The sequence below is a fragment of the Mandrillus leucophaeus genome, unplaced genomic scaffold, assembly GCF_000951045.1.
Source record: "Mandrillus leucophaeus isolate KB7577 unplaced genomic scaffold, Mleu.le_1.0 Scaffold39, whole genome shotgun sequence".
NCBI lineage: Eukaryota > Metazoa > Chordata > Mammalia > Primates > Cercopithecidae > Mandrillus > Mandrillus leucophaeus.
In genome coordinates, this window is record NW_012104142.1 from 4,904,062 (window position 1) to 4,914,749 (window position 10,688).

General features: G+C 44.3%; 2 protein-coding genes across 2 annotated transcripts in view; both read right to left on the bottom strand.

Annotated features, from left to right (window-relative positions):
* Positions 1–556: 556 nt before the first annotated feature.
* Positions 557–5,759, bottom strand: DNAJC9 (DnaJ (Hsp40) homolog, subfamily C, member 9). The gene is made up of 5 exons (XM_011991130.1): positions 4,692–5,759; positions 4,369–4,509; positions 3,624–3,878; positions 1,547–1,633; positions 557–1,222 (listed from the first exon to the last, which is right to left on the bottom strand). Exons 1-5 carry the CDS (start codon positions 4,869–4,871, stop codon positions 1,106–1,108), a joined length of 780 nt encoding a protein of 259 aa, XP_011846520.1. The 5' UTR covers positions 4,872–5,759; the 3' UTR covers positions 557–1,105.
* Positions 5,760–6,589: 830 nt separating this feature from the next.
* MRPS16 (mitochondrial ribosomal protein S16) overlaps positions 6,590–10,688 on the bottom strand; it is a 4,823-nt gene continuing 724 nt past the window's right edge. The window contains exons 2-5 of the mRNA XM_011991128.1: positions 9,911–10,031; positions 9,193–9,453; positions 7,695–8,429; positions 6,590–7,558 (exon numbers count right to left, since the gene is read on the bottom strand). Of these exons, the coding sequence (XP_011846518.1) occupies positions 8,290–8,429; positions 9,193–9,453; positions 9,911–9,923 (414 nt within the window). The 5' untranslated portion in view covers positions 9,924–10,031 and the 3' untranslated portion in view covers positions 6,590–7,558; positions 7,695–8,289. The remainder of the gene's footprint in view (positions 7,559–7,694; positions 8,430–9,192; positions 9,454–9,910; positions 10,032–10,688) is intronic.

Genomic DNA, 10,688 nt, shown 5'->3' on the forward strand with positions numbered 1-10,688 from the left:
TCCCAGCTACTCGGGAGGCTGAGGCAGGAGAATGGCGTGAACCCAGGAGGCGGAGCTTGCAGTGAGCTGAGATCTGGCCACTGCACTCCAACCTGGGCAAGAGAGCCAGACTCCGCCTCAAAAAAAACAAAACAAAACAAACAATTAGATCAATATGGCTTGCCTTTCAAAGTTAAAGAGTCAGAAAGGGGCCTCTAAGAAGTCATTTAGCCCAATTCCCTCACCTTGTTTTCCCTCAAAGCTGGTGCAATTTTTTTTAAACCAGAAAACTGGACATATTTAATACATACAGTTTGACAAGTTTGTATTTCACTCTTTGTTTTGATGTAATAACTTTTATAAAAGGAGACAGATTCAGACAAGCTCAGTGAAAGACATTCAGCAATCAGTGGCAGGACTACAACACACATCTCTCTATGCTAGGGAAACCAAGCTCTCTATTATAAAGCTGACAGGGGCTATTGTTTTCCACTTTTCTCTCATCCTAAACACCATTCGCATTTCTTCTAGGTCACATTTTTACTGGGATCATTTACAAAGCCCCCAGAACTTAATCATCATGTTTTACTTTTTTTATTTAATCATATACAACTCTTACAAAAATGCTGGAAGTAATTTAACACCCGTACATCAGTACAAAACCTGGCTGAGTAAAATGAAGAGAGGGTCTATTCAAGATCATTAAGACCAAATGTAAACTGGGAAGTATGTGGAAGACAGCTGTCCAGCAAGTATTTGGAAGATGTTCTAGCTGGGTAGAGAGCCTAATCTAACAGACACGCACACTGCAGAAAACAGCATGAACAGAACCACATCTTAGATAAGAGTTCTGTGTACCGAAGATCTATGGAGGCAAGTGCTGTCAGGAAGGACACTACCTCCCTCCGCCCTCCCAACCGTCACCACCAAGTTCCTTCTGGTAAGACCTCACACAATGTCAAGTGCTTTCTAGGAAATACTAAGATGCTTGGTCTAGTCAATCTGAAAAATTCAGGCTGGAAAGACACCTTTTCTCAAGAGTTGACTTTTGCCTTCAAATCTTGCCTGCACCTTGCCTACGATGGCATCAATTTACACCTAAGGACCTTTGAAGAGAAAAATTCCATTATTTCTTTTCTTTCTTGAGAGATTTTTTCCCTCCTCCTTTGGAAGATTTGCAGTACTTTGCTTCCATCTGAGCCAGAAAATTGTCCATTTCCTTTTGCCGATCCTTTTGTCTGCTCTGTTTGAGAAGTTAAAACACAAGCTTTCACAACATTATCCATAGACAGAAAGTACTTAGTGGTTGCCCAGGGGCTGGAAAAGTGGAGTAACTACTAATGGGTAGGAGTTTTTTTGGAATGGTGAAAATGTCCTACAATTGGTGTTAATAATTGTAAAACTTTGTAAATACATTAAAAACCACCAAACTGTACACTTTAAAAGGACAAACGGATGGTATGCGACTTATGTCTTAAAAGAAGAAAACAAAATACAACATTCCAAAGAAAATATTAGCAATAGGAATCAGATCATTAAAGATGTGGCAACAAACTGCCAAGTTTACCTGAATGGCTGCCTTCAGGCTATCCACGCCTTCATCAAGCCCCAACTCCTTTCTGCTCATTTCTGCTTCTTTCGCCTCTTCCTGAGCCTGAAACAGAAACTCACATGAGACTCAGGGCCACCAGAAAATGCTTAAAATACATTCTCTTTCCCAAAAACAAATCTATAATACTGTTTCAATTTGAGGATTATATGAATAGACAAAATGAACAGAATTACATAACTATGTCATTCATTAAAAGGCAACAATGCTGATAGCAAGCATAGATCCTCCGATTCCAATTACCATTTGTTTTTTCCCCAATTCTACTTACTAGAGGTAGGAAGTACTTTGGCACTCATAAATCACATGGTGATAAAAGGGAACATGAGGCCAGATATGGTGGCTCACACCTGTAATCTCCATACCTTGGGAGGCCAAGGTGAGAGGATTACTGGAACTCAGGTGTTTGAGACCTGCCTGGGTAACACAGAGAGACCTCATCTCTACAAAAAATAAAAGAAATGAGCCTGGTGTGGTGGTATGTGCTTGTAGTCCCAGCTACTAGGGAGGCTGAGGTGGGAAGATGGCTTCAGCCTGGGAGTTCGAGGCTGCACTGAGCTGTGATCATGCCTCTGCACTCCAGCCTGGATGATAGAGTGAGATGCCATCTCTTAGAAAAAAGAAGGAAAAAAAAAAAAAAAAGAAAGAAAGAAAGAAAATGATGCAATTGCCAGGATACAAGTACTTCCAATTCCTCCCCTGGAAACCCAATTTACTACATGGGACTGGTGGTGCCTTGTGAACAACCCCAGTTTAAAATGACTTCTGGTTAGTCAGAAGAAACAACATCAATAAACTCAGTTTTAACATTTACTTACCTGATTTCAAAACAGCCTTCCTTTGCCAAGTGTTCCTAGAACATTGTTTAAAAAATACCACAAGCACACCTTAGGGTAACAACTATAAGATGCCCCAACACCCCTTGTAAATTTTCTAACTAGCAATTAATGCTATTAATACTGAGGATGATGATACATTAGAATCCCCATCCCAATAAGACACCCATTTCCTTGTATTCAAATTATCTCTTTAAATTCAGCATCCCCCAAGGTTTGTTGAACAGTCTCTCAAAACTATGCCATTTTTCTCCTCAAACTCTAGGGAAGTTTCTCAAGTTAACAGTCTACTGTGAATGCAGCTGTGCTGTTTCATCTCAGGAAATGAACAACTTAAGATTTGACTGTCAGCTTGAGTCTTAGCAGGTGTAGCCTATGAACCAAAATGCTCTTGATATACACTCCACTGCTCCCCTCAGCTCACCAGAAAGGTCAGCCGCTTATTTAGGCAAAACAGGCCCTTTGAATTTTCACCGGAATCAAAAACGTCAGCTTTCTCTCCGCATGCATCTCCTATGTAAAAGCTGCAGAAAAGTTCCTGAGGGCACTCATGAGGGCAGCAACGGTTCTAAAAGTTGTGTGCTCCTTAAGAGAATCTAATGCCTGATGATCTAAGGTTTCATCCTGAACTACCCCCCCAACTCTCCTCACCCCCACTGTCACTGGAAAAACTGTCTTCCACAAAACAGGTCCCTGGTACCAAAATGGTTGGGGACGGCTGAAGTTTTTCTTTAAAAAAAAGAAAGAAAAGAAATTCTGTGTTCAACTCAAGAATCAAACTCTGGGCAAAGGCCCAAAAATCTGCACTTTTAACAAGACAGTCTCTGTCATTCTCTTTTTACCCCCTCAACCGAGTAAGGATCACTGCCCATCCTGTGTACCTGGGTTCCACTAACTTTATCTCCTGAGAAATGCCTCAGCAATGCTATAAGAATTGGCCCAGAAGAAAAAAGATTTCAGCGCTACTTTACGATGGTAATTTTAAACAATCTATGCAATAAAAATCATCTTAAGCACAACATACTAGAAAAAGGTTTCCTTGATGAACTGGTATGCCCATTTTATTAGATCAGAACTGTAGATCAAGTTAACCCTAGTCCTTACTTCTGGAGTTTTATATTTACTTCCACTGCTGTAAATACCCTCAAATCCTTTTTGGAAGCAGTCAAAATATAAATCAACAGTATTCAAAATCTTACCCTTCTTTTCCTTGCATTCATCTTTTGTTTCGATTCTTTGACAAAGGCATTATAGGATGGGATCTCTCCGGCGTCAATAGCCTGCTGAATGATACTCCTTATCCTAGGTTCCTCTGTGTACTGCACGCAAAGCACAGACTCCATGATCTGATCCATGTCACCCTTGAAGTCCAGATAGGCCTGTTTAATATCGGCCAGCTCTTCTTCCGAACCTTTGTATGTCTTTTCAAAAGCTTGAATATCCTCTAAAGATATCTGATAACAAAGGAGATTTGCTTTAACTTTGAGGATTTTACTTTAAATAAAAGATACATTAGTAAAACTAGAGTTAGGTGTTGAATTGCTGCAATGCAACAGTTGCTTGAGTTGAAATTATTGAACCAAATTTTCTATGCTTAAGCTTTTCCGGAGTCCTCCTTTTTAAATCCAATCTTCATATCTGCTAACTAGGGACCAGAGAAGTTTCCAACGGTGAAAGGAGATCCAGAATCAGGACTTACATTTGGATACGTAAAATAAAGAACATCCTGCAAAAAAAATAAATCTGCCCTTTTCAGTGCAACAATCACATTAACAGGAAATTTAAAGCCTGTTTCAGTAAGTGTGCGTGTATTTATATTTCAAGGCCAAACTCAAAAATTCTAATTCCTACAAAATTAACACAAAATACAAGATCTTAGAGGCAGTCAATAAAGGTTTGTTGATGGATGGTAATAGCCATGAAGAAATCTCCAGAGTCCTTTACCTTTTTAAAGAGTAGCCGCCAATACGCCTCCCAGTCTCGGTCTTGGGTGAGCACAGGAGAGTCCTCGTCCACTGTTCCCTGCTCATCGTACACTGCTCTCTGTTCTCTGTCACTGAGAACGGAATAGACTTTTCCCAGGATCTGAGGGCAGAGAGTATCCGTAAATCGCCCCTGCTCCTCCCACCGAAACCGCGGCGCGAGAAATAAAGATCAGAAGGCGGCGCCAAGCGGAGCTCAGCGCGCTCCCCCGGGACGGGGCCCGGCGGCCAAAAGGCTGGGGACATCCTGGCGGCCCGTCGGCCTCGGGGCGTGACCCTGCATACCTGGAAGCGACGGGTGGCGTCCTCTTTGTCGCCCTCGCCCACCCGGTCCGGGTGTACCTGCAGGGACACCTTGTGGTAGCCTCGTCGGACCTCGCCGTCGGAAGCCTCGCGTCGCACACCCAGCACCCGGTAAAGGTCGGCGGTGCCGAACACTTCCTCGCAAAGCTCCAGCAGCCCCATGCCGGGCAGGGATACGACCTCAGAGGAAGCAGCTGCTGCCAACCGTGCCGGGTACAACCCAGGACTGCTTCTTTTTCCCGCCCAAAATGCCCAGGGCGCCTGCGTCACAAGCACTGAAGGGGCGTGACCACCCCTCCCCGCCGGCGCGCATCCGCGCTTTACGGCGGCCGCAAAACGAGCCGTGACGAGGCGGGCGCGGGCCCGAGTAAATAACACTGGCGCGTGGAGTCGGAGTCCTAGGCCGGCCGCGCGCAGAAGCCAGGTCTTCAAGGAAGTGATGTTGCTTGGTTCTCTCCTCCCCTTGCTCTGGAAATCTGGCGTCCGTCTTACCTTTTAGTGTCCCAGAACAGCTTTTTCAAAAAGTTCATATATTAGCTTGAATTTACAAACTGCTGGCCTATTTTTTAAGTAGAAAATGGCCAAACATCAGCATTCAGCAATTTCACATGGTTCAACAGATTTTTTTTCAAAAATGTTCCTGAAAGGAACAGGTAAAGCTGTAGGCCCAAATAATTTTGCACCCCACTGGTTGGAAATGCTGGGGTACTTTCCCTCTAGCCCTGCAGGAAAAACTCTATACTGAAACCCAAAAAGCACAAAACACAAAAACTCTTACCTAACAGGACTTTCACCTTACACATTGGTGGAGGTAACATGACCCAAGCCCCCGTCTTAACAAACTGCTGAAGCAAAGGCGCTTTCTTTTAATAATCTGTGAAGTTCACAGCTGGGTTTGAACATGTTGGATCCCAGGTGGCACCAGGGTAGGCTGGAGCAATCATCCAAGAGATGGTGAGAAACTTGGGCCTGGAGACCCAAAGCAAGGATGAAGCTGGGGATAAAACTTTGGAAGTAGGAGCAGCTCACAAAGGAAGTATGCGTATACATGTATTAGACAAAGGATAAACAGGAAGTAGGAGCAGCTCACAAAGGAAGTATGCGTATACATGTATTAGACAAAGGATAAACAATACTAAGTGAATACCCGAGTTGGCAGAAAAATACCTTATCAAATCTTATCCCGACTGATTTAGCATTTTTCAGAATCATTCTGCTCTGCCAATAAGTTTCTGCAAAGCCTCAAACTCTCCAGGATACATTAGTATCTTTTAAACCTCCCAGGGTTGCCATGATTTTCAAAGCATTTCTCTTTCCCACATCCAAGATCAAACTCAGCTGAAGTCAGTTCCTCTCAACCTGCCCTGGCATCAAAGTCTCAAAGCAAGCAGGGGCCAACCAGCAACAACCCCGGGGGGGGGGTTTGCCAACCACAGAATTTAAGATGGCTGGTAATCGTTCTCAGAACATAAAACACAAAATAAGTGGGCACATTGATAGAACCTCCTCTATAAATTTCCTATATCTTAGTCACATAACAGAGTTAAGACATCTGTCTTTGCTCATTTTTTTCCCCTCTATGGACAACATAATATGTTGGGAAGGGCTTTCCAGGAGGGCACAACTGGGGTATAAATCTTACATCACTGGGCAAGTTTCCACCTCTAGGCCTCAGCTTCCCTATCTGTAAAACAGAGATAATCCTACCTGCCTTCATGCCTTACAATCGTCACGAATAATCCTGTACATAAAAGGCCTAGGACATATGTAGGTGCTTTACGATATTATCTTTCTTCCAGTTTCTCATATTTTTTAAGGTACTCAAATACATCAATTTTAACATTTTTCTATATACACATTTGCTACTGAAAATTGAAATAGCACATTGAAATACTCTTTTATTGCAACTAAAATTTTCAAAAAACCAGAAAATCAAATTAATTATTATGCTATAGCCAAATTATGTAATGTTTTCTTTTCTTTTTGAGACAGGGTCTTACGCTGTCACCCAGGCTGGACTGTAGCGGAACAATCACTGTTAAGTATCGGCCTCCTGGGCTCAGGTGATCTTACTGCCTCAGCTTCCTGAGTAGCTGGAACTATGTGTGAGCACCACCACACCCAGCTAATTTTTAAATTTTTTGTAGAGATGAGGTCTTGCTGTGTTGTCCAGGCTGGTCTCAAACTGGTCTCAAGTGATCCTTCCACCTCAGCCTCCCAAAGTGCTGAGATCACAGGTGTGAGCCATTGCCCCAATGGTATCTTTATATTATTTCCTCACAAGTTACTTCAAATTCTTGATGTTGAATTTCATCTCACTGACTTCAGGCTTTTAAAACACATGGGAATGCTTGAGACCTATGGATAGTTGTGAGTCAAATAAAAAAGTAGAGCTAAAGTATACTGAAGTTATTCAAATACATTCAAACTGTAAGATCCCTTATAAATTACTGGCATCAAGGTAGGAAGGAAAAGATACAGGAAGTAAAATGCATCACTCATCACAGGTTGTCAAAATTATTGGTATACAGTTTATCTTAACACAGAGCAGGTTTCTTAACCGTCTCCATAAAATTACCAGCAAGAAAGAAAAGTACAAGAATAAGGTTCACAGCTGAATTGGCTTGGTGTCCTAATTCCCTATTCCAGTATTCTCAGAAGGATCCCATCTATGATATATGCAGAAATCACAGCCACATTTGAATGGTTCAATCTTGATTCATTCTGAACTCCCTTAAGCCCAGCAGTTTCTCATTCTTAAAAGGTAGGTTATTAAACCCCAAAAGCAATTTTCATAACAAATTTACATTTGTGTATTTAAGAATATGCATTAAGGCCGGGAGTGCTGGCTCACGCCAGTAATCCCAGCACTTTGGGAGGCCAAGGTGGGCGGATCACAAGATCAGGAGATCAAGACCATTCTGGCCAACATGGTGAAACCGCATCTCTACTAAAAATAAAAAAGTTAGCTGGGTGTGGTGGCACACACCTGTAGCTCCCCAGCAACTCGGAAAGGTGAGGCAGGAGAATCGCTTGAACCCAGGAGGCGGAGATTACCGTAAGCTGAAATTGCACCACCGCACTCCAGCCTGGCAACAAAGCGAGACTCCATCTCAAAAAAAAAAAAAAAAAAGAATATGCATTAAGCAAGACAATATGAATCTCCAATTACAAAATCAGTAAGAAAGGTAACTGTTCTTACACTTGCGAGATGAACATGAAGATTTGAACAGGCCGTGAATAGTCTGGCTGGGGGTTTTGAAGCAGGATGTCTTGGAAGCCAGTAGATTGTAAAGTTGTCCAAGAGACCCAGAGCCCCACTCAAAAGTCCAATCCTCCCACAGTCACTGTCTATCCCAAGACAAAGTCCAAAAAAGCTAATTAGTACCCACATCCAGCGCTAAGTCACACAAGAATAAATCTCTCCATGGGCCCTATGCAGGTCAGGCCAGAAGAGCAAGGACAACTCAGGATACTCCATTTATTGAACTCCAAATCTAACAAAATTAAGATCTCTGCAGAGTGTTTCAAGAGAACCTTGACTCTGTTCCCACTGCTATGCTCACTAAAGTCAGCTCACTTATGTTTCTGTAGCCTCTGTATCTGTAGCTTCTGCATCTGTTTTCTGAGAAGCTAAGAGGACTTCACATGCCCGTTTCCTTCGCAGTCTCTCAGCATTTGTGATCATCATAGGATGCAGAGGGAAAAAGCCAGCAAGACCTAAAAGCAACAGATTTTTCACTTATTATAACACCGTATAAGCCAATGCTTCCCTAGGAACTCTGTCTCACAGAACTGAGGTCTGAGATCTGACCCAGTGCATGGATGCAAACCATGCTCCTCACTTGCCAAACTCTACTGCTTCTCCCCAGCAAGGAGACAGTAGATGTCTACTTCCTAATAATATTCCCCTTACTTTAAAAAAGATAAACTGACAGATGACCATTCAAAACATACCATTCCCATTTTTAGCATAAAATACCAGTCACCCAAAAAGTCTTACAAAGGAGTCCACAAAAGGGGCCTCCAGATTCAAAATGCCAATTAGATCACAACTTCAGCTCCCACTTCAGTCCTGAGCAGTGTAGAGGGAATGAAAATAATTCTTTTTTTTTCTTTGAGATGGAATCTCCCTCTGTTGCCCAGACTGGAGAGCAGTGATGCGCTCTTGGCTCACTGCAACCTCCGACTACTGGGTTCAAGTGATTCTCCTGCCTCAGCCTCCCCAATAGCTGGGACTACAGGCGTGTGCCACCACGCCCAGCTAATTTTTTTTTTTTTAGTAGAGACGAGGTTTCACCACGTTGGCCAGGCTGGTCTCGAACTCTTGACCTTAAGTGATCCACCCGCCTCGGCCTCCCAAAATGCTGAGATTACACGCATGAGCCACCATGCCCCGCCAAAAATCATTCTTATACCCACTGTCCTGGAGCTGACTTCAGTTTAAAATCCCCTCAATAAGATATGACCAGAACTGAGTTACCCAGAAGCTTTTCCATAGGCTTAGTGAGGTGGGCCCCGCAGCCAATCCAATGACAGATCCTGTCTAGGTTGAGGGCAACGATTTTTTCTCCATGACTGTTGGGCAATGGATCATAGGATCCCAGCTGCTCTACGAAACGGCCATCCCTGGGACACTTGTTGTGAGCAACCACAATGCGGTAGAAGGGCCGGTTGGTGCAGCCACCCAGGGCAAGGCGGATGGTTAAGTGGCCCCCACGGTAGGACTTGTAGAGGAGAGGACCTGTAGAAAAGCAGGTGGTTAGGACACACACAAAAAAAAAAAACAGCACAGAAAGGGCAAAATGACACAGACAGCACAGTTTCCTTTTTCCACTGAAATGTCTCACTTCCAATCTATTCCTGTCAATTCAGTTTAGATGCTATTCTTCTTTGTGAAACCCCTCTTGGCCACTCCAGCCAGCAATGACCTCCTCCTCATACCCAAACCCACTCGGCATGGGCTTCCCATTCACTAGGCTCTGTGACCTTGTGCGAACCTTAGCTGCTTCAGTGGGGTGGAAATTTTTCACCAGTGATTAAGTGGGGAAAAAACTGAGAGGAGGATCAAATGTAAGGCAGTGTGGCTGATTCAGGTTCGGGTTGCCTCCATCGCGCCTGGGAGAGCACCGCCCCACCCGGCCCCGAACTCCCGAGCCCCGTGACCGCCCGGTACGTCTCGCGGGGACCCGATGACTTACTGAGGTGGACCATGGCGCCGCCGGCATACGGCTCCTCGGAGCGCCCCGCTACCCGCACGCACCAGCTCTACGGCCTTAGCAAGGCAGAAGACAGACAGAAACAAACTGCAGGCCGCACCGCCTAGCCGTCCAAAGCCCGAAAACCTTGACTCCGGAAGCGGATGGTCCACTCGCCCCGCCTCTTCCGCTTGCCGCCCTATACTTCCCACAATGCAACACGGTGACCCCTAACGTACCTTAAACTGCTGCAAAAGAGGCGTTTCTCGTGGTGTCTTGTGGGCGTGACGGTGCGATCCGTGCTGGAGTCAGAAGTTTTGGGCGAATCCCAGGCGCTCCAAGAGAAATGCTACACCATCCATCCATCTTGCAGGCGTTGCTGCCCAGGCGCAACGCTGAGAAGGCAAATACTAAAGGGCGCTGTCCTTTCCTCGTGGAGCTCACAGTCCGCTGGGGAGACCGTGAGATGACAGCGGAGAAACTAGGGCGATCAATAGTACTCAGTGCAAGGAGAGCGAGCAGAGAAGGCAGACTTAATGCTTGCTGAGGAAGACTTCACAGAGGAGGTAGTGTCAGGGCTGAGACTAGAAGAAGGATTATAAGTGACTAGAGTTTACTTTATCCTTCTCGTTAACTAAAACTAATTTACCTCTCACCTTTCCTCCTATTGTCATCCACCCCTGTCGAGGCAATCACACCTTAAAAAATAAAGGAGAGGTTATTCCTGCTTTTGCCGTGCTGTGATCCAGGGCAGAGGTGAAGTATGATTTTTTTTTTTTTT

Coding starts and splice junctions, on each gene's coding strand:
- DNAJC9 (XM_011991130.1), bottom strand. CDS start 4,871: ATGGGGCTGCTGGAGCTTTGCGAGGAAGTGTTCGGCACCGCCGACCTT. Junction 4,510..4,691: donor ACGCCACCCGTCGCTTCCAG/GTATGCAGGGTC, acceptor CTCTGCCCTCAG/ATCCTGGGAAAAGTCTATTC. Junction 1,634..3,623: donor TGAATGCAAGGAAAAGAAGG/GTAAGATTTTGA, acceptor TTTCTGTTTCAG/GCTCAGGAAGAGGCGAAAGA.